Genomic DNA, 22,934 nt, shown 5'->3' on the forward strand with positions numbered 1-22,934 from the left:
GCATGGCTAAGAACTCTATCCTCAATGCCTAGCACAGTATTTAGCTCATGGCTGGCCCTCAGTGTAGTTTTATTAGAAAAAAATCGCAGAAAAGGCAAGTCCACGAGGCAGGGATAGACCAGCTTTGGGACAACCCAGGGCCTCCCCATCCGGGCCCTTCAGAAGAGGGGCCTGCAGCGAGCTCACAACCTGGCAGACTTGGCCCAGAGCTTGCTGGTTGTCTTGTGGCAGGAGGAACAGTCAGGATCCTTCAACAGCTCTTACTGGGTTCCTTCAACAGCGGAATGTCTGGTGAACTTTATCCTCTGTGCAATGCAGGAAGATCAGGAAGTCTCCCTCCGCAGGGAAGCTTTTTAGAGATAGAGACAAGCAGTACGTCCCCTGATGTTGGCCCTGCTGTGGGGCCTGTGACACGATGCAAGGTAGTAATGGGTAGGAGCTGGGGGTTGGGGTGTGTGTGGGAGCTCCTGCAGGCTGCCTGGCATCCAGTTGGATTCTGATGACCTCAGACAGACCCGTACAAGGTTAGTCTGAGCTGATCTTTAGCTTCTGTGCTTAAGGGAGACCCAGGTCCACTGCCAAGACCCCCCAGTTATCACTTTCTGCTACTGGAATGTGTGTCCTCATAATCATATACACTTACATATCTGACTTAGCATTCACTGATCTCTTTTATATTTTCATAATTTCCTCTAGGAGAGCCTATTCTACAAGGTAACTCAATTAAAACCAACGAAATTTAGACCTCCTTTTGTCTGCAAGGATCCTGCCCACTAGAATAAACTGCCCAGTGCCAAATGGGTATCCCGTGCAAACAGAAGAGGTCTTGTTTACATCACTGACCACTGTGTTCCCTGAGTCTTGGAAAATGATTCTGTTAAATCTATGGCATATTTCATCAATTGTGCTTATGTCAGCCTGTAGTATGGGGAGCTAGTGTGGAGCTGACATCAAGCCAAGTCTTCTAGCATCAAACATTAACACTGGACACTTACCTACTAAGTACACTACTAAGAGACAGCACACCTACCACTCCTATGTACTAGCGGTCAGTGATGCTTCCACGTGTCAGGACTTATATTTTGGACAGATCATCCTTTAGCCAGTCAGCTATCATGTCAGCCATTTCTCCAGAAGAATGGAGGATAAAAGCATGACGTAAATTTTTCTCGCACAGTCGAATATCTCCTTCTGGAAAATCTCTCTTTATGTCTTCATAGTATTTCTTTGGACACCAAGCATCTATAGTACCATAGTAAAACGTAAGCTAAAACACAAGACAAAAACATTTTATTAGAAAACACTTTCCTCTGCCAACAGAAACATGATACCATCAACCTGCAAGGCTTTGGTGACAGACCCTGTACCTGGCCCTATAAGACAGCCTCAAGTCTCCCTCCAGACCATGGCTCTCTTAAGGAAGTGACCTTGATGGTTTATGAGAGTGAATCAAGAGGCATCTGATGGAAAGAAACCCATGCCCACAGAGGGAGAGTCTTAGTGACAGATCCCTCATGATTCACTAAAAGGATGTGCCAGCAAAGTTGTGTATATCGAGGGTGGGATGGACATGGGAGAGATGGCTGCGGAGGACAAGGAAGAGTTACTGAGACATAATCACTGAGGGGCTAGTGACCATTCATACACACTTCACAGTTTTCATGCAGCCACATGGTAGGCATAAGGATATGTTTGTTGAATGCATCGAAAAGGGATTCAGAGAGACTCAAGCTTCGCAATGAAGCAGATGAAAATGACCAGAATCCTGAGAGGGTCTGTAAAATTTCTATGAACAGGCTCCACACAGTAGAAGAGTATGCAGATTCAGTGGGCAGGTGATCTAATCATGCTTCAGGTGCCAGCAAGCAGCTGCATGGAGACAAAGCCTCCTTTAAGACATTACTAAGACCCTTACAGGATACTGATCTGTACTTGCCCATGATACACACACACACACACACACACACACACACACACACACATACACGCATGCACACGCACCAACATGTGTATGTATGTAGATACATGAATGTGTATATGTGTATAGGTACATACGTATATATGCACATACAGGTGTCTCCTGCTTTTCCAAAGTTCATGTTATGCCACTTTGCTTTTATGAAACACCTATATTAGTACCTGTTTTCATTAACTGAAAGACATCCAAAGAGGATTTTCATCTTTATGAATAATTCTAAAAGTGGAAATTGTGTTCAGTGTGTGTTTGGCAGTGGGCAGGTCCAGAGGCAGCACGCACCTGGAAGAAGGAGAGTGGCTCCACCAAGCTCCTTCCCCCGGAACTACATTTCACATCAAGCCACTATAGCTTTGAACTGTGTCTGCAAGCATGTGGGCTTTACCTGGACTTATTTTGGGCATCCACTAGCAAGATGTGTCCTAAAGTATCTGAAAAGCCTAAGCGAGGTTAATTTTTGGGTCTGGGAACACTCAAAAAATTTTCCATATAAAATAAGGTAATTACTTCTTTGCTTTACACCATTTCAGCTTCTGAAAGGTTTTATAGGAATGCTCTACTTTTGGATAGTGAGTGGGGGGAACCTGAAGTTCACAGGAGCTAACAAAAAACTTCACACAATGAAGTGACATGATCACGTCTGCACTGTAGGTCACGTACTCTGGCTACAATGGCAAAGAGAGATGGGAGCAGTCAAGGTGTGTTGGGAAGACGATGGGGGACACGTGTGTTATTGCCCACTAGGTGATTTTGCTCTGATAGTCATTAAACCCATTATCTGAATGTGGGCAAGGGAGACTCCTCTGATAAAGACACCAGTCTTTATTACAATAACCTTATGACTTAACCAATATTTAAAGGAACAGTTAAAACAATACTTTAAAGAGGAAAGTATGCAGACAGTACTCCAGAGAGTCAGTTACTAACAACTAAACTTTGAGTTGCAGACTTAACTCTGAATTACTTCATAGAGATTTTTCTGGGTGTCACCTGAGGTTTTAGTTTTGAAAGCTGCAGAGGATCTGTGGCTCACAGGCTGCTCACTTCTTCCTGTTCTCCTGTGTTTTGCCTACTACATCCATTTCTGGGTACTCCAAAGCCTCTAAAACCAAACTTCATTTTGTCGCGGCTCCTAGCGGCATATGAAGTCCTTTCTGTTGCTGGAGAACAGGGAATCTGGCAGCTGCCTGGTTCTTTCCCCTGGGAAGCAGTCTCTCTACAGCTCTGCCATACTGCAACCCCATCAGCAGAGGGTGATGATTCTAGCCAGCAGCACCCTGCCTGCAGACATTAATTACCTACCAATAGGGCTAATAACTTTAGGTTCTCTCTAAAGCATAACCTATCCTTACCCGCAAGAATCTTTTAAATTATATCCAGGAAGTAGTCTACAGAACAGTCATCATGCCCAGTGGTTCAGCACTGCCTCAGAGTATGAAACTGCTGAGAAATCTCGAAGTACTGACTTGGGCCTGTGTCGGTCATGTGTGTTCCTCTACCCCAGAGCACTCTCTTGCCTGAAGATTTCTGAATGCCAAGAAAGGTACTCTGGGAGCCCTCACACCAGCCCAAGCTGAAGAAGTCTTGTGAAAAGCCCTACCACAGAAAGACAAACTAGAGGGAGAGCAAGACAGAAAGAGCTCCCCAGGGGTCTCTGACAAGGAGGGCTCATCACTGTGTGCACCTGCTGCTGCTTTCTGCCTCAGATTTCAAAGACTATTTCTATGGAGAGCTTAGCACTTGCTTTTCAGTGAGGGAATTACAACTTGAAATGTCTCCACTGAGAAGTCCAGCTTCATGAGCTGGGAAACACCATCCCTTCCCTCATGAATGAAGGTGTGGACAGTTGAGCAGGAATAACACACATGGGTTACAAAGGCCTTATACCTACTTCAGGGCGTCCAGAGACAAGTCATGTCCACGTAGTTAAGCTACCCAAGGCATGTTCTAGGAACCTTAACACAAAGTGTAACGACAGCATCACCAGCGAGGATTCCAGATTTTCCACAGGTTCATCTAATTTTATTTCTCAATCCTCCCTGACCAGTAACCATTTAGAGTGGGCTGTATTTCATTAAATCTCTAAGTAATGGTGGGGTAAGGTCTTTTTGTTTGGGGTTTTTTAAAGTTCTTCTTTAGGCTATATTCACTGAAGGGTGGCCTTCTATGAAAATCTTGGCTTACAAGTAAAACATGTGGTTAGTCTAATGCCTTTACATACACTGGCTCCAGATACTTTCTGTCCCTATAGATTATAAGTCACAGGCAATAGATCTGGACAGAAGACCCTGCATCTGTAACCCTAAACAGGAAACAGAAAAAGTATGGGGTGTGTGGAGGTACTAGTGGGGGTGGGGGGAGTCAGGTGAAGCAGAAAGAAAGAAAGAACTAGACACCAAAGCATGGTAGTTAAGAATGTGTACTAGTATAATATTGATGTATCAAAACAAATAACCATCACAACATATAATAATGAGCTGCTAAAAATGGAGAAAAACATGCTAAGCTCTGTACTCACTGAATCCTTACAACAATACTGAGGAAGGTATTTCATCCTCATTTTATAGAAAAGGAAACTGAGGCATAGTGAGATTAAGTTGTTTAAGTTCAAACAATTAGGGGGTTGTAAAGCTGGGGTATAAATCCAGAGACAACATTCCTAATCTGTACCCTTTGCTACTATTTACAATTAACAGTGAACTGACCCATGTTATGAAGACACAAAACCGAAAGACTGGGCAGTCTTCAACTGGCCATGAAAACTGACAATCGAGGGCAAGAGCAAACCCAACCACCTTCACATACAGCCTTCTCGAAGTCTATGTAGTTCTGGGGCTCTGCATGTCACGGGTGTTGTAAGTGTTGGGACATGGCTGGAACTATTAACTAAGAATCTCAGGTTATCAGCAGGATGTTTGAATTCAAAGGTTTATAAGAAGATAAATTATTTCATGTAGCTTTATTCTTCCCTGGCACTAGCTTTGATATGCATGAGCGTTGATAAAAAGTACACATTACTGAATGGAAATTATTCCATGTTTCCAAACTGCTGTCATGTTAAGTCATCTGTTTCTCTATTAAATGCAAAATTTAATTCTCCCAGTTTTTGTACATTTTGACTTCTCAGCACTGTGGTTTTTGCTTTTCTTCCGTGTGTTCTGCAGTAAGGTGGAATTATGGTTACTAGAGTGTCTGTGCTTACAGACGTATTTTCCTTAAACATTTCGGCATGCCCCTAAGGAGCTATGTCCCTGCAAATTGTTGCAGTTTGCTACCATCAAGAAGCCACATTTGTCTTTTCTCATGTGGGTGGTTTTTTTCTCTCACTTTTTGCTGCTGAAACTAACAGATTCAAAGCAGTCTCACCAAAAATGACTTTAACCCTATTTCCCATCTGCCATTGGCTAAGTGGCTGAGATTCACAAGTGAGTAATCCCACTTCTGGAGAAGCTGCCAGACTAGGGAAGAACACGGGCATGTACATGCTGGCCCTTAAACACAACAGGCAGAGAGAGGTATGGGGTACTGTTGGAGTCCAAAGTAGGAAACTATGGATTCTGTCTGAAGGAGTCAACAAACATTTTTTTAAAAAAAAATTTGTTTATTTTTATTTTATATATATTTATTTATTTTTATTTTTTATTTTAGAGAAAGAGCAAGAGAGAGGGTGAGCAGGGGAAGGGCCAAGGGGGGTGGTGGGAGAGAGAGAGAGAGAGAGAGAGAGAGAGAGAATCTTAAGCAGGCTTCATGCTCAGTGCAGAGCCTGACATGGGGCTCAATCCCACAACCCTGGGATCATGACTTGAGCTGAAATCAAGAGTCTGATGCTCAACTGACTGAGCCACCCAGGTGCTCCAACAAACCTTTTTTTAAGAACACATTTTGAGTTGTTGGCTTTTATGCATTACTAACAGAGGATTTAAGAACAAAAGAAATACTATGGGGCGCCTGGGTGGCTCAGTCAGTTAAGCGTCCGACTTTGGCTCAGGTCATGTTCTCACAGTTCGTGGGTTTGAGCCCTGTGTCGGGTTCTGCGCTGACAGGTAGCTCAGAGCCTGGAGCCTGCTTCAGATTCTGTGTCTCCCTCTCTCTCTGACCCTCCCCTGCTCATGCTCTCTCTCTCAGAAATAAAACATTAAAATTTTTTTAAAAAAGAACAAAAGAAATACTAGAAGCCATCTTATGATCTAAGTTTATATATTTGATTTAGCTGATAGCAAACAAAAATCATTTTCAATGATAATATCTTAAAATACTGAACATGAAAAAGCCCACAAAAATCTCTTATCTGGTGGTGTACACACACACACACACACACACACACACACACACACACACAAATACTATTCAGCTATAAAAAGGAATCCTGCTGTCTGTGACTATATGGATGGACCTTGAAGGTGTTATGCTAAGTAAAGTAAGTCATAGAAAGACAAATACTCTATGATTTCACTTGTATGTGGAATCTAACAATAAAAGGAACTCACAGAAACAGAGAGCAGAGTGGTAGTTGCCAGGGATGGGAGGGACAGTGGGGAGGACTTGAAGGATTGGGTAAAGGTGGTCAAAAGGTACAAACTTCCAGTTATGAGTAAGCCCTGGGGGGGGTCTAATGCAGGGCCTGGTGACTATAGTTAACAGCATTGTCCTGCATATTTAAAAGTTGCTAAGACAAAAAAAAGAAAAAAAAGTTGCTAAGACAGTATACCTTAAAAGCTTTCATAGCAAGAACTTTAAATTTGTAACTATGTGAGGTGATTATGTTAACTAAACTTATTGTAGTAATTATTTTGCAATGTATAAATATATCAAATTCATTATGTTGTATATCTTAAATTAATATAGTGTTTTATGTCAATTATAACTCAATAAAACTGGAAAAAAAATCCCTATTTGTATTACTTTTCTCTATTCAACAATCCAGAGGACCATCGGCATTATAGGAATCACAGGCCTAATAAAAGTGTTTCATAGTCCTGGAATGTTACTTCTTTCTGTTATTTATTCATTCATTCATTCATTCATTCATTCATTCATTCATTCTATTAACCTTATGGATAAGCGAATTTTAGAAGCTCCTTAGAATATAATTTACCATGCAGCCAAGTTTGGTATAAGCCAGTTCTTCTTGGCAGTTAAAGCGAACTTCCTCTCTTCAAGTGGTCTTCGGGCAGTCTGTTTCATGATACAGTGTAGACCAGAGCAGGGGGTAAATCGTGTTTCCAGGCCATCACGCTCAGACTGAAAGGGCTTCTCATAAAGCCTTTGTGTTCTATTATGGTAAAATAATCTGTGAAACTGCTCAAGCTGATTGTGCAGTTATAGGAAGCGAACATGGTGCAGCGTGCAGAGCCCTGACCCACACCTGCCTAGACTGGAATTTTGGATCTTCTATCTACTAGCGTTGTTACTTAGACTAGTTTCTTAGCCTCTCTGTGCCTGTTTCCTCCTCAGCAAAGTGGGATAGAACAGCCACCTTGCAGGTGGTAAGGATTAGAAAATAAAGCATATCAAGCACTTGACATATTGTAAGCACTCTTAATGGACAGATGGTGTTATACTGGTGATGACAATGCGGACAAACGGATCTCCTGTGGGGGCAAAATCTGTCTAGATTCTTCCTTACAGTGAGAGTTGCGCTCAGGTCAGAGGAAAAATAGCCACAGGACCTTAAATTAATTTTTGAGAAAATATATTTCCTTCAGAGAGCTGCTTTTGATATAAGTCAGGCTCAGAAACTATGGAAGTAATATACACTTTCTTTAAGCCTAAAGCATAGTGTCTTATTATATACATTATCATGTATAGCACACATGCACTCTCTCTCTACACACACACACACACACACACACACTGTACTCCCCTGAAAAGATCATGGGGAAAGACATTAGTAGAAGATCCAAGATTAGTCATCAAGCAAACAGTGAAGCACACCCCTGTCTTCAAGCTGCCACTCATGCTCAGCTCACCGAGCAGACTCTCAGCCACTTTTACTTATAACTGAGACCTGGAGCCTACACTGCAGTGCCATCTGGGTATTTGTGATTGAGTATCTTCCAAAATGAAGGAGGGCACCAGCATTCTGAGACCGTCCCTTCACCTCCTGAGAGGGCTCACAGACGGAGCCCTTGGGCAGCAGAGATAAGGCCCACTGCTTTCCTGGGTGCTGAATGAACATGCTTCCCAGTATGTTCACATGCAGGTTTCTTTAGAAAGAGTACCCAGAGCTGGAGCCGCATGGCAGGGGAAGCAGCCGCCATGAGAAAGTAATCAAAGAGCAATGGTGTAGATGTTCAGGGAGGAGACGTGTTTTCTCTACCATGCTCTGAGAAGTCAAGAAACTTATGTCATTCCTAATCTCTCCACTTTTTCCTTCCTTTTCAGAAACAACTGCCACCTGAAAGGTATGGGTTTGTTTTTTGTATTTATTTTGTTTTTGATCAAAGAAGCAAAAGATCAGATATGGGGCAGCCAGTTGCTTACCAAGGGGTTGAATTAGTACCCATACACATTTAGGTACTTCCCAGTGAGATCTCCCTGTCCTGCCTTTATTTCCCTGTTTTCACCCCCTCCAGCTTTCCCGGGATCAGGGTACTTAACCCTCCTGCACTGCATCTCTCCCTGGGGAGTCCAGAACAGGCTGCTTGCTGCTCATCCCCTCCCCCAAGTCATACCGGCACGTGTGAAGGAGACCTGTTCTGTAACATAAGCCTCTTCACTTCAGTTATTTAAAAATCATATTCCTCTTGGGATCAGAACAGTCTCAAAACTTTACAATTTCACTGTAGTCTTTCTGAGCAACCATTTTTTTTTTAAGGACTTGAAGAGTTGTTAAAGAAAGGGAGGTAGTTTAGGAAATTCATTTTCCAATTTACCTTGTGTCCTTTCTTTCTTTTATCCAGAATTGGCTCAATTACCATTCTTGAAAACATGAGGATTAAAATCCCCAAAGATTAAGAAAAGTGGCTGAGGATGGGGGAACACCACTGAGCCCTCTCCCTTCTACAGGCACCTCGGGGAGTAGGTGGGAAGTCAAGCCACCAGAGGAGGTGGAGGGCCGGCGGGTTACTGACCAGACTCTTCTCCAGTGAGTGGAATGAGTGTGCATCAACAGGCTTGCAAAGTGGGGCTCTCTCCTTTCCGTGTCACTCAAGCAGAAAGGGCTAGAACCCACTCACTCCCAGATGGAAGGCACTGGACCAGCCAGTGATTAGCTTTGTCTCTTTCTTACCAGGGACTAGACTAAGAAGCTGACCTGAGGCATCAATTTCCCTCTGGTGAGGCTACAGAGCATGAGGCATTGGGAACAAATTTATCCACCTGTGTTTGTGTTTCTCCCTGGTCATATGCCTCGGGAAACTGGCAGATGTGCCGAAGGGTCCTGTTTAACTAACTTAGAGAAATGGCCAAGCTCATCCAAATTTTCTCCATGAGGGTACTGGCCCAAGTCCTGGTAAAGATGAAGTGCTCCTGTGCATTCCTTTCTCACTGTTCATTCCTGTACGACATTTCCCTCAGGCATCTCAAAGGAAGCAGTGGCTGGGATCTAGAATGGGATTAAGGCATTCCAGGGTCTCTTGGCTATATATTTAATATTACCAAAATCTTTAACTATAGAATGAAAATATCTAGGAAGAAGTGTGTGTGTGGTGGGGTAGGGGAGAGGAGAAGTTAAGCAAATAGTCTTTTTAAAGCACTCAGAGGCACATCTAGGGTGTAACTAAGTTTATAATAATAGTAATAAACTTCTAGTTGAATACTTAGTGCATGACAGATACTCTTAAAAGGTCTTTATATGAATTATTATAGCATTATATTTTTGTAACAAATGTATGATACTAGATGCTACTACTAACCCATTTTATTGATGAGAAAAGGAGGCAGAGTGAGGTCAAGTAACTTAACCAAGGTCACATAAGTAAGCAAGCGGCAGAGCTGGGGTTTGAACCCCAGGCTGGGACTCTGCTCCCCAGTGCATACCCACCCCTTTCAATCACCCTTCACCTGAGAACTCAGGGTGTGCTCACATATATACCATGAAGCTCTCAAGGTCAAAATGATTGAGATAAAAACAAACCTATGTATTTCCAGGATGATTATGATATTCTGAACAGGCTTCAAGTGAAACAGGCAGAACTAACACAATCAGTTTCAGACTGAGGCATGGCGGAAGGCGGTCCTGGTTAGCTGGTCCAGGCAGCACTTCCCATGCTCCGCCGAGCAGGATGTGTGCATGTCTGAAGGATTTGCATGCCCAGATCTGCAAACAACTGCACAGCGTTTGTTTCCAAGGGCAACGAGCACCTCTGGGCTCAGGTGGGCTAAGCAGGATGGGGGAAAAGCCGTAGCAGAGGGGTTCTTGTTCCTGAGGACGCTTTGCCCCTTTTCCCAAACCACACTGTCACCTGGCCTGGCCCTCTGGGCGCAGGGGTGGCCCTTCTACTGCTACCTGCCTTTGTCAGAAAGTGGCACCTCATGTGTTCTCGCTGGGAACAGTTTTAGACCCCTGCGGACCGACAGTGATGCTCAGATTTGGTCTGGCAGTAGCACACACCAGCTGTTTCCATACGCCTAGGCCAGAGATGGTCACGGCAGTTTAGAATTTCCCTCCTAAGTGAGTTTTAAATGAAAACTTCAAGTTTCTAAACCAAACCCTAATTCACTTTTCTGTGAATGAGACATATATTCCCTTACAGTTTAGAACAATGACAGAACACGGGAATGCTGACCTCCTATTTGCCTCAGACACACCAGGTGCCTCATAAAGCAGAACATACCCCAGGGGTTCCCCCAAAGAATTGAGACAGGGGTGGTGAAAATGTCCAGTTGATTCTCTTCCTTGAGTTTATTTCTATTCTGGTTCTCACTGCTGTCACCCCCCCTCCACTCCCATCTTCTTCATTAGCTCCTCTACTTCCTCCCAACGTTTTGAGCTGTGCTCCCCAAGGATCAACCTTTAGATGTCTTCTCTCCACATGCTACTTCCTACTCTTACTATTATCCCAGCTCATGGCTTCAACTCTATCCTTATCATTTCCAAATCAAAATTCAGCCCAGACTACTGTTCTAAGCTTCACAGCCCGTTGGCCTGCTACCTGCTAGACATGTGTCCACTTGGGTGTCCCACAGGTATCTCAAACAAAGTACCCAAAGGAACTACTCTTTCAACCATCTCCCCCAACTTGCTCCTCCTCCTCCTTCCCTACCTTGTCACCGATCTCAATACAGAGAAATCATCTGAGATTCTTCCGTCTCCATTCTCTCATGTCCTATCAGTACTAAGTGCTGCTGCTACTGCTGTTCCTTCTTCTTCTTGTTTTATAGACTCAAAACTTTAATCAGTGAACCAACATGCACACACGAAGGGCATCTTTATGTTGGCCCACAGCAATGCAGGTCAGTAGTTATAGAGTCTGCTCCCAAGTACTAAGTGCTTCTGATTCTACTTCCTAAATTTTCCCTATCTTACCTCCTCTCTGCTCCCATCCCACTGCCTGAGTCCTTGTTAAAGCCTTCTGAATGATCTCTCTATCTCAAATTTCATTCTTCTTCCATATTTTCATACACTCCCTCCGCCCTCAAATAATCCCTCTCATTTGTCAATCCAGCCACATTCCTAGGGCTGACTGGTATGAACTGGTAGCTCTCAACTGGCTGGCTGTTCACAGATGACACGTGTCTGATGAGTCAGTGTCTGTGAATACAGTTGTCATTTTGAATACCATCCCTTGCTTAAACCCTACACTGGTTCTCTAGCAGCTCAAAATAATCTCGTCTTTTTAGTGTAACGTCTCATGGCTTCTTGTGTTCAGGCCAGCGTGCAAGCCACAACACCGTGCTGCCTAACCTATATTCCTGTGTCTCCCAGACAGGGCTTCTCACTGGGGTCTGTGTGTCCATGTGGGTTTGTGTACAAGTGGTGGCAGTGGGGGAGGGGTAAAGTACACTTGGTTGGGGAAAAGAGGACATCTTTATTTTTGCTAACCTCTAACTATGATTTAGTATTTCCTTCAAATATGTATACAGGCAATAAATGATAGTAGTATGAGGAACACCTATACTTTGTCACCTATAAAATTATGGAAATTTTCAAATCACAGTAAACTTGTTGAAGATAACTAAAAAGTTATTTATCCTCATTGCTACAAATTTACCCTGGGTGGCTCAGTCAGTTAAGCATCCGACTCTTGATTTTGGCTCAGGTCATGACGTCACAGTTTGTGAGACTGGGCTGTGCATCAGGCTCCTTGCTATCGATGTCAGTGCAGAGACTACTTAGGATTCTCTTTTTCTTTCTCTCTGCCCCTCCCCCACTCATGCACATGTTCTCTCTCAAAATAAGTAAATATTTTCAATATTAGTTCTGACTGCTATTATATCTCATTATTTAATGTGTTAATAAAGGTGCACATACTATCTATCACAAATTTGTTTTTAAGTATTTTGATAAGTACTACTTCAGTATAATTGCTTTTTTGTAGTAATTTCATATATGTATTTCATGCACTTAAACAAATTATTTTGCATAGGGATCCATACATGAGAGAGCCAACAAGATGCATGGCACAGAGAAGGCTTAGATTCTCTACGCTGGTGGCTTCCCCATCCATCCATCCATCCATCCATCCATCCATCCATCCAATGCACATTTGTTGATCACTCAGCAGGTGTCATACACTGTCCTGAGTCTTAGAGATATCAAGATGAGAAAAACATAGTTCCTGACCTGCAAGTGGAGGAAAGGGCAAACCCGACCACTAAAATATTCTGTGATAAATGTCATATTATAACTACACAGGAAGCCAGGTGAACTGGGAGAGGGACACCTAACCAAAACCAGGGGCTGGGGAAGGCTTCCTGGAGATGACAATGGAGCCAAGGTTTAAAGAACAGATAGGATCCAAAGGTGCCTGGGTGGCTCAGTCAGTCAAGTGTCCAATTCTTGATTTTGGCTCAGGTCATGATCTCATGTTTCATGGGATTGAGTCTCATGTCAGGCTCTGCACTGATAGCATGGAACCTCCTCGGGATTCTTTCTATCTTTCTCACCTTTCTCTCTCAAAATAAATGAATAAACTTTATTTTTTAAATATATTTTTGAAAGTTTATTTATTTTGAGGGAGAACAGCAGCTTGAGTGGGGGAAGAGTGGGGGGGAGGGGAGGAACAGAATCCCAAGCAGGCTCTGTGTTGTCAGCGTGAAGGTGGATGTGAGGCTTGAACTCATGAATCCTCAGGATCATGAGATCCTGATCTGAGTCGAAACCAGAAACCAGACACTCTACTGACTGAGCCACCGGGTGCCCCTAAATAAATAAACTTTAAAGGGCAGATAGGATTCAGTCAGGTGAAGAAAGAACACAACCTATGATGCCACAGACCACAGTATAGTCTTTTGGCAACAACTATGAGTCTGGTATATTTGCTTCAGGAAAGGGAAATAATTTTATATAGTATTAAAGCACTGTTAACAAACATAACTGTCTGATACTGTATATAAAGTCTATAGACCTGGGAGGGAGAGAGGAAGGAAGGAAGGAAGGAAGGAAGGAAGGAAGGAAGGAAGGAAGGAAGGAAGGAAGGAAGGAAGGAGGGAAGGAGGGAAGGAGGGAAGGAGGGAAGGAGGGAAGGAGGGAAGGAGGGAAGGAGGGAAGGAAGGAAGGAAGGAAAGAAAGGCAGGCAATCAGCCCAGTAGATTTTTCAAAGTTGAAAAGGTCCATTTTCCTCAAAAAGATAAAAAAAATTCTCTTCATATGGACAATGGAAATCCAGTGGTAGAAAATTTGAATTTAGAACCAAAGCCTGGTGATTACAGTATGACAGTTTTCTAGGAGATGAGAAAGAATCCAAGAGCCATCCACATAATATAGCAGAGAGACTATTTTAGACTATCTTATGGCTTCCTGAGTGGATGGCACAAAGATGCATTTTTATTTTTTTTTCCCTCTTTGCACATTTTATTTATTTTTATTTTATTTTATTTTATTTTATTTTATTTTATTTTATTTTATTTTTACAAATAGTTTATTGTCAAATTAGTTTCCACATAATACCCAGTGCTCATCCCCACAAGTGCCCTCCTCCATGCCCATCCTCCCCTCCCCCCCACATCCATCAGTCCTCAGTTTTTGTCAGCATTCAAGAGTCTCTCATGGTTTGCCTCTCTCCCTTTCCCCCACCATTTCCGCCCTTCTTCTCCCCCTTGTTCCTCCATCAAGTTCCTCCTAATCCTCCTATACATGCAAACGTATGATATTTGTCCTTCTCTGCCTGACTTATTTCGCTCAGCATAACACCCTCAAGGTCCATCCATGTTGCTACACATGGCCAGATTTCATTGTTTCTCATTGCCATGTAGTATTCCATGGTATAGATAAACCACATCTTCTTGATCCATTCATCTGTTGATGGACACTTAGGCTCTTTCCATGTTTTAGCTAACAAAGATGCATTTTTAGAACTGTTTTTAAAATTAGTGGAATATTTGAGACACACTGAAAGGTCTTTGCAACAAAATTTATGCTCAAAAAATCTTCACACTGGACAAGTCCTGGATAGGTATGAAGTTTTTGAGTGCCTATGTTTGGGCTGAAATGGGACAGGGTATCCTTGACTAGAGTATCTAAAAAGGGATAGATTTAGTCTTGGAAATCGGTTTTCAAGCTGAACTACTTATCAGGGTTGTTTGGAAGGCAAAGGCAATGCCTACCATCTTCCTAAAAGTATGTGCCCTTTAAAGTTTCCTTATTTTGCTAAGCAAGACTGAGGCATATGTTGATTCAACTTTTACCAATATTAAATTACAGCATGTTTCCTCTTTTTTCATTACAGAAAAAAAAAGTTGCAATAAACTTCCTCTCTGCACCTCGTTTCACTTAGGAATTGCAACTGTATTATTCTATTGGAGAGATCAAACTTAGCCAGTACAAACGATAATCAATTAACTGCAAGGTAGTTTTGCATCATTAAACTAAACAATGCCTTACTCTCCCATATTCCAAAGTACATTTAATGCTATCTTAAAACAATTTTCTGTAGTTGGAAAAGTTTATTCCTGTGACTGTGTTAATATTAACCTTGAAGTGCCTGCCATCTACCATTATACTCCCATATTTCTCTCCTGAAAGTTTCAGTAAACTTACAGTCCTCACACAGTTACCGTAAGCAGACTTCGATCTGGGAATGATTACACTTGCATATGGATTTAACTTAGGCCAGGAATAAGTTAGCACCTTCTTTTGACCTCTTTCGGAGCACAACATACAAACAGAATCCAGATATGATGAGTCTTTTACAGCAGCTGGCTTCCACAGGTGGTAAGATGGGCTTTGACACATGATGGGTCTAGTCATTCAGCAAGTGTGAATTTTGGAAGTGAGCATCCGCCAGTCTTATTATTAACTGGGAACTGAGTTGTTTTTATGAACTTCTAGCCTTGAGAAATTAAATTCATTTTTGAAACAAATTCACTTATAATTTAGCTGAAAAATAAAATACTGTTTTTCTTGTATTTTTACATCCTTCAATGACTGGAAACAGCTGAAAGGCTTGGAGAGAGTGTCCTTCTGAGGCCCCAACCTTCCCCATTCAGCGAGTGAGGGTTTCCTTCTGGCTTCAAAATTTCAATCTCTAGCCAAATGCTATTTTAGAAAATGATGACCACTATGGCCATAAAGACAAACACAGATTTTTCAAAAGTCTTTCTCTGAGTGAAGCTACTATAGATCAATATTCTGAGAATATTTTTTTAAAGAACAAGTATACATTTTATGCTTTAAGATCATGGTATTGGGAGGTTCTAGAAATATGAATTAACACTGTGGCAAGTTTAAGTCAAATGTCTCAAAGATTATCGAGACATTCTAACCCCAGGGGAGGGTATCTAAGATTTTACTTGTAGTCTGTAGCCTCCTGGGCCTGGTGTGCTGGTCACTCAGCAGGGCTCGCTGCATTATACCCAGCAGATGTCACGGTTCAGCACTGACTATAAAGCTCTGTGTTAGCACATCCCAACAGAAATATAAAGGCACAGATGTAATTTAAATTTTTCTAGTAATTGCATTAAAAAATTTATAAAGGAATGGACGAAATTACTTTTAATAATCTGTTTTATTTAACTCAATAGTCTAAAATAGTATCATTTCAATATGTAATTGATATAAAGGTAGTAATGAAATATTTTATCCCTTTGGGGTACTATGTTTCTGAAATCCAATGTGTGTGTTACACTCACAGCACATCTCTCTTCAGACCAGCCACGAATAACCACACGTGGCTGGCGGCTATCCTATTTAGACAGTGCAGCTCTATCCTATTCAGGATGGACAGACAGACAAGTGATGCCACAGGGGTACTGGGGCCACCTAAATTCAAGGTACTTAGACATATTCTAGGCTATGGCACCCTCACAGTTTTGGAGACTGGTGTTTCCAAATGTGTTTGTGGAAGACTCTAGTTAAGCTGCAGCAGTAACTCCCAAGTGCTAAATATTTCAATCTTTGCCTTTCTGCATCTGCTTGTATAGAAATCTGGTCTTGGTGTCGGAGCTGGACACTCCTACTCTAATGTGCTGGGGAATAAAGAAAGACAGGCTGAGTCAACAGGCCATAGTGATGTCAGTTCTTGTCCAGTGTTTTACTCACATATTAATATAACTCATTTATTCTATAAATATTATTGAGAGTCTTCTCAGTATAAGGCCCTAGAGAGAATCATTGATTCTGGAAAAAAAAAAAAAAAACTAACAAAAACAGGTGGTAAAGTATATTTAAGTATATATTTAAGTATGTAGTCAGCTTTACTTCCTTCCTACGCAACTTTCAGAACTGCCTTATTTTATTAAAAAAAATTTTTTTAAATGTTTTTATTTATTTCTGAGAGAGAGAGAGAGACAGCATGAGCAGGGAAGGGTCAGAGAGCGAGAGATGGAGACACAGAATGTGAAGCAGGCTCCAGGCTCTGAGCTAGCTGTCAGCCCAGAGCCCAACACGGGGCTCGAACTCACGAACCATGAGATCATGACCTGAGCTGAAGTCGGAAGCCACCCAGGCTGAGCCACCCAGGCACCCCAGAACTGCCTTATTTTAACTAGAAGTAGAACTCTGTATAAAAATCTACAAACCCTTGTGGTCTTATAGACTCTAACCAGTTCTAGTCCTTCATGCTTAGTAAATTTTGCTGCCCATCTACTTACTACTTTGCAGCATGAAAGTGATTACCTTAGATAAATGTGTCCTTATGGTTTCGTTATCTCTCTCTACCACCTTCATCATTTCTTGGGCTCCAAGGTAGGCAGCATTAGCTACATTAAAAAAAAAAGAAAAAAAAAAGTCAAACACTGGGAATATGCAGAGCAAACACACATATCAAATTCACTGTATTTAATTCCTGTTCCCCCTTTTCCTTTCAGCAAGCATCATATGATGTGAGATATCACTGAGGCCAACAGAGGTGTGTGAGTCAGGCAACGGGCAAGGCCTCTGGAAGCAAGAGCACGTCCTACAAAAGAACCTGCTCTTCTCCTCACTTGCCTTTCTCAAAAGCAACACACAGCAGTATGATGGCCTGACATCAGACACAGCAGCGGATGGTGTGTGGTGCACCTGATCAGTGTGTTTTTACGATTTAAGGATTAGAAGCACAGACTTTCACAGATAAATCATATATACCAGGGAAACTGCATGCAGTTACTAATGTGAAGCTATCCTGACCTTTTTTAAAAAATTAAAGATACAACTAAAAGGGTTTAAAGTAGGTTTAAAGGCTAAGCACTTTTAATGAGGGTTAGTCCCATTGTACTGACTGCATAATGAGCAAAATTGACCCTCTCTCTTTTAAGATGTCACATACCTAAGAAAGAAGACGAAAATGAGAGACAATATTAATTTACATGGCTTACTTGTACTACTATGAAAATTTTCATTCGACACTGTGTGCCTTTTCATTTGATTGGTATTATTATTGTCACTTTGCTTTTTTTTTTTTTTTTTTTTTTGGTCATCATTGCCTGGTATATATCTCCTTTTCTTTATTTTCAATCTTTTCTCATTTTAAGTATGTCTCTTTAAATCATATGTAGACTTCTTTAAAAATGCAATTTGAAAGTATCTCTTAAATAAAGGATTTAACATAGTCATATCTATTGATCAAAAAGATATTTTGGTCTGACTCCCGTCATCCTGTTTTGTATATGCTTTACTTCCTTGTGATTTATAACACTTCTTTCCACACCCTTTCACGTGAATGATGTTTTCTTTTCCTATTTATTTAAAGTTTATTTATTCATGTAAGTAATCTTCACACTCAGCGTGGGGCTTGAACCCTGAGATCAAGAGTTGAATGCTCTTCCAACTGAGCCACAGGAGCCCCTTTACTATCTTTGAAAAATTTCTTTTCACTAATAGTCTGAGTGCATACATTCTGTTTTTATTCACTGGTTAGCTATACCTAAAATTTTGTAAGACATATTTTTTTCTATTGTGGTCTAGAATTAATCAGTGCCTATAACCTCTCCTTCCAAATAAGATGACTCTTAGCATCCCTGCACCTTCCTCATACCTTCCTTCTACCCTGACTCCTCTTGGAGCTGTGGGTATAAACTCTTATTCCAAAGGCAGCTGTCCTCCATGTCTGTCATATTGCCACAGCTGATTAAAACACATTCTGGGCACATTTTCAAACAAGGAGGCAGAGCTGGTATGGGAAGGTCAGTGTAGTGGTTTTGTAGGGCAGAGTAGTGGAGCGGGGAGAGCTGCTGAAGGAGCGGGTAGGGAGCAAGATCCAGAGATCTGCAGAAGGACCTAAACTAAATGCTGTTCTGCGACCAACTAACAAAGCTTAAAAGCAAGAACAGAAAGGATCCAACTATTTCCAAGTAACATAACTGTCCCATAGCAAAGCTTAAGAACATCACCATAAATACAAAAGTACCCAGCATCCAACAAAGTAAAATTAACAATGTAAAGCATCCCATAAATAGCTATTGAGTATGAAAGGCAGGAAAATACAACCCAAGATAAGAAAAAAAAATTAATAAAAACTGACCCCAAAGTGACAAAGATAATAAAATTGGTTAACATTCAAGAAATGGTGCTGGGAAAATTGGATATACACATGCAAAGGGATGAGCTGGACCACTATCTCATACTATACACAGAAATTAATTTAAAATGGATCACAGTCCTAAATTTAACAACTAAATCTATAAAACTCTTGGAAGGAAACATAAGAAAAATCTTTATGATCTCAGATTAGGCAATGGGTTCTAAAATATGGCATTAAAAGCACAAGTGACAAAAGGGAAATTAAACAGGTTTTCATAAAAATTAACACTGCTTGAGCTTTACAGGACACTGTCATGAAAGTGAAAGACAACCCACAGAATGAAAGAAAATTGTACATCTAATAAGGATCTAGTATCCAGAATATATAAAGAACTCCTACAATTTAACAACAAAAAGACAAAAAGTTTATTAAAAGTGGGCAAAGGATTTAAACAGGCATTACTCTAAAGATGTACAAATGGCCAATAAGCATGTAAAAAGATGCTCAACATCATGAGCCATCAATGAAATGCAATCAAAACTATGAGATACCACATCACACATCACTACTAGGATGCTACAAGATAAAAGACAAACAAAAGCCAGTGTTGACAGGGATGCAGAGAAACTGAAACCCTCGTACATTGTGGGTAGCACTGTAACTTGGTACAGGCACTGTGGAAACAGTTGGACAGTTCCTCAAAATGTTAAATATCGAGTTACCTCATACATCCAGTGATTGCGATTGTAGGTGTCAACAAACCCAAGAGAACTGAAAACAGAGGTCCACACAAAGCTTTGCGTTAATGTGTATAGCAGCATTGTTTGTGATAACCAAAAAGTAGAAACAAATGCATGGCTATCAAATGAGAAATGGAAAATAAACATATGCTACTGCCATACAATAGGATATTATTGAGCAATAATGAAGTACTAATATATGCTACAACATGAATGAACTCTGGACACATCATGCTAAATGAAAGAAACAAGCCACAAAAGGCTACATATTGTATAATTCCTTTTATAATTAAATGTGCACTATAGGCAAATACATTGAGAAAGTAGATGAGTGGTTGTCAGGGACTGGGGGAAGGGAGAAACGGGAAGTGATGGGCATAGGGCTTCCTTTGAGGTGATGAAAATATTTTAAAGTCAGACTGGTTGTCATGGTTGCACTACTCTTAAGATTATACTAAAAAAACCCCACTGAATTGTGCACTTTAAAGGAGTGAGTTTTATGGCATTTTAATTATATCAAAATTAACCTATTTAAAAAATTGGTATTTTCAGATATTGAAAGTTTTATAACCTATACCATATATTTGAGAAGTGAGAAATATTGAACATGTTAAATCAAATTATGGAAGATATAAGAAAGACTCATATCAAACTTCTACAGATGAAAAAAACACTGGATGGGATAAGAGTAGAGTAGACATCATAAAAAAATTTAGTGAATTGAAGACAGAAATAGAAACTATCCAAAAGAAAACACAGAGAGAAAGAAAGTGGGGGAGAGGAGGAGGAGGGGAAGGACAGAACATCAATGACCCACAAGTGAACTTCCAAGTGGCGTCATATACTACGTGATTGGAGTCTTTGAAGGAGGGAGGTACAAAAAAAAATCAGAAAAAATATTAAAATATTAAAGCCATAAACCCACAAATCCAAGAAGCTCAAAGAATCCCAAAGCACAAGAACCATGAAGAAAATTATATTAAAGTACCTAATGAATTCCTTCAAACTAGTGATAAAGAGAAAATCTTAAAAGTAGACAGAGAAAAATGACACACAGTTGACACTTGATCAACATGGGTTTGAATTGTGTGGGTTCACTTATACATAGATTCTTTTTGATAAATACAGGACAGTACTGGAAATATATTTTCTCTTCCTTATGATTTTCTTTTCTCTAGCTTACTTTCTTGTATGAATATAGTATATAATCTACAAAATATGTGTTAACTGACTGTTTCTGTTATCTGTAAGGCTTCTGCTCAACAGGCTATTAATAGTTAAATTTTGGGGGAGTCAAAAGTTAGATAAAGAATTTTGACTGCTTGGGGGGTTGGTGCCCCTACTGCCCACATTGTTTAAGGGTCAACTGTATTACTTATAGAGGGACCAAGACATAAAATGACAGAAGATTTCTTCTAAAAATGATGTAACTAGGAGACAGCAGAAGAACACTTTTAAAGTAATGAAAGGGAAAAAAAAAAGCCTTGCCAATCTAGAATTTTATAGTTAGTAAAATTGGCTTTCAGGTATACAAAAACTAAAAGAATTAACTACCATTGAAACTAAAAGAAATGTTATGAGAAATACTTGAAGCAAAAAGATGGTAGACTTTTCCTACCCAAGAGCCTGCTTGGGATTTTCTCTCTCTCAAAAATAAAAAAATTAAAAAAGGAGAAATAGTAATTATGTGGGTAAATTTAAAATACAATTTTTCTGTTATTTATATCTTTTTATAGGACAATTGACTTTAAAAAATAGTAATACCATATCAAAGTAAAATATATGACAACAATATCACAAATGCTAGGAAGGAGAAAAGGCTTACTGTAGTTAAGTTTCTTATGGCATACTTCAAGTGGTATGTCATTTGCAGACTGTAAAAGTTAAAAATGTTCATTGCAAACCCTAAAGCAACCTCTGAAACAGCAAAACAAAGAATAACTAATCATCCAATGAAGGAGATAAAATGTCCAATTAATTCATAGGAGGGTAGAAAAAAGCAAAATGGAACAAAGAACATAGGAGACAAATAGAAAATATATATCAAGATTGAAGATTTAAGCCCAGCCCTATTCATAACTACACTAAATATAAATTGTCTTAACATTAAAATCAAAAAGCAGAGTGGGTAAGAAAGCAAGATTCAACTATTTGCTGCCAACAAGAAATGGATCTTAATATAAAGACACAAATAAGCTAAAAGTAAAAAGACAGAAAAAGATAAATCATGCAACATTAGTCAAAAGAAAAGTGGAATGACTATATTAATATTAAACAAAATGGATGTCAGAGCCAATAATATTACCAGAGATAAAGAGGGCGATTCTGTAGTGATAAATATATATTTATATATATAGGAATATATAAAAGTCCTAAATGGTCATGCACCTGGTATGTTTGAACTTCAAAGTATGTGAAGTAAGAACTAACAGAAATATAAAAAGAAATTGACAAATCCACAAATATAGTCAGAGACTTCAATACTCATCCTCTAATAATTAAATTTTAAAAGTTTGTTTATTTATTTATTTAGAGAGCACATACAGGGGAGGGGCAGAGAGAAAGAGAAAATCCACACTCTCAGTGTGGAGTCTGATGGAGGGCTTGAACTTACAAACTGCAAGATCATGTCCTGAGCTGAAACTGAAACTGAGAGTTGGATGTTTCCACCCAGGTGCCCTGACATCTTCTATAAACTTTTATTTTTATTTATTTATTTTTTTAAACAGAGAGACAGAGCACAAGCTGGGGAGGGGCAGAGAGAGAGAAAGAGACACAGAATCCGAAGCAGGCTCCAGGCTCTGAGCTGTCAGCACAGAGCCCAACACGGGGCTGGAACTCATGGACTGTGAGATCATGACCTGAGCCTAAGTCGAACACTTAACTGACTGACTGAACCACCCAGGCGCTTTAACATATTCTAATAATTGATAGAAAAGTTAGGGAGGAAAATCACTAAGGATACAGAAAATGACATCATCAATCAACCTGACCAAAGTGACATCTATAGAACAGTCTATCCAATAAGAACAGAATATACATTCTTTTAAAGTATCCACAGAGCATTTCCCAAGTTAAGCTATATCCTGGTCCATAAAACATGTATCAATCCATTTAAATAAAATCATACAAAATACGTTCTCTGGCCATAATGGAACCAAATTAGAAATCAATAAC

General features: G+C 40.3%; 1 protein-coding gene across 2 annotated transcripts in view; it reads right to left on the reverse strand.

Moving 5' to 3' along the window:
• Positions 1-942: 942 nt before the first annotated feature.
• Positions 943-22,934, reverse strand: part of LDAH (lipid droplet associated hydrolase) — a 100,845-nt gene continuing 78,853 nt past the window's right edge. For both annotated transcript variants that reach the window (XM_039220200.1, XM_039220202.1), the window contains 2 exons: positions 17,193-17,275; positions 943-1,267 (listed from right to left, as the gene is read on the reverse strand). In XM_039220200.1, coding sequence (XP_039076131.1) covers positions 1,076-1,267; positions 17,193-17,275 — 275 coding nt within the window. In that variant the 3' untranslated portion in view covers positions 943-1,075. The remainder of the gene's footprint in view (positions 1,268-17,192; positions 17,276-22,934) is intronic.

The sequence above is a fragment of the Hyaena hyaena genome, unplaced genomic scaffold (assembly GCF_003009895.1).
Source record: "Hyaena hyaena isolate Hyena2069 unplaced genomic scaffold, ASM300989v1 scaffold_874, whole genome shotgun sequence".
NCBI classification, from domain to species: domain Eukaryota; kingdom Metazoa; phylum Chordata; class Mammalia; order Carnivora; family Hyaenidae; genus Hyaena; species Hyaena hyaena.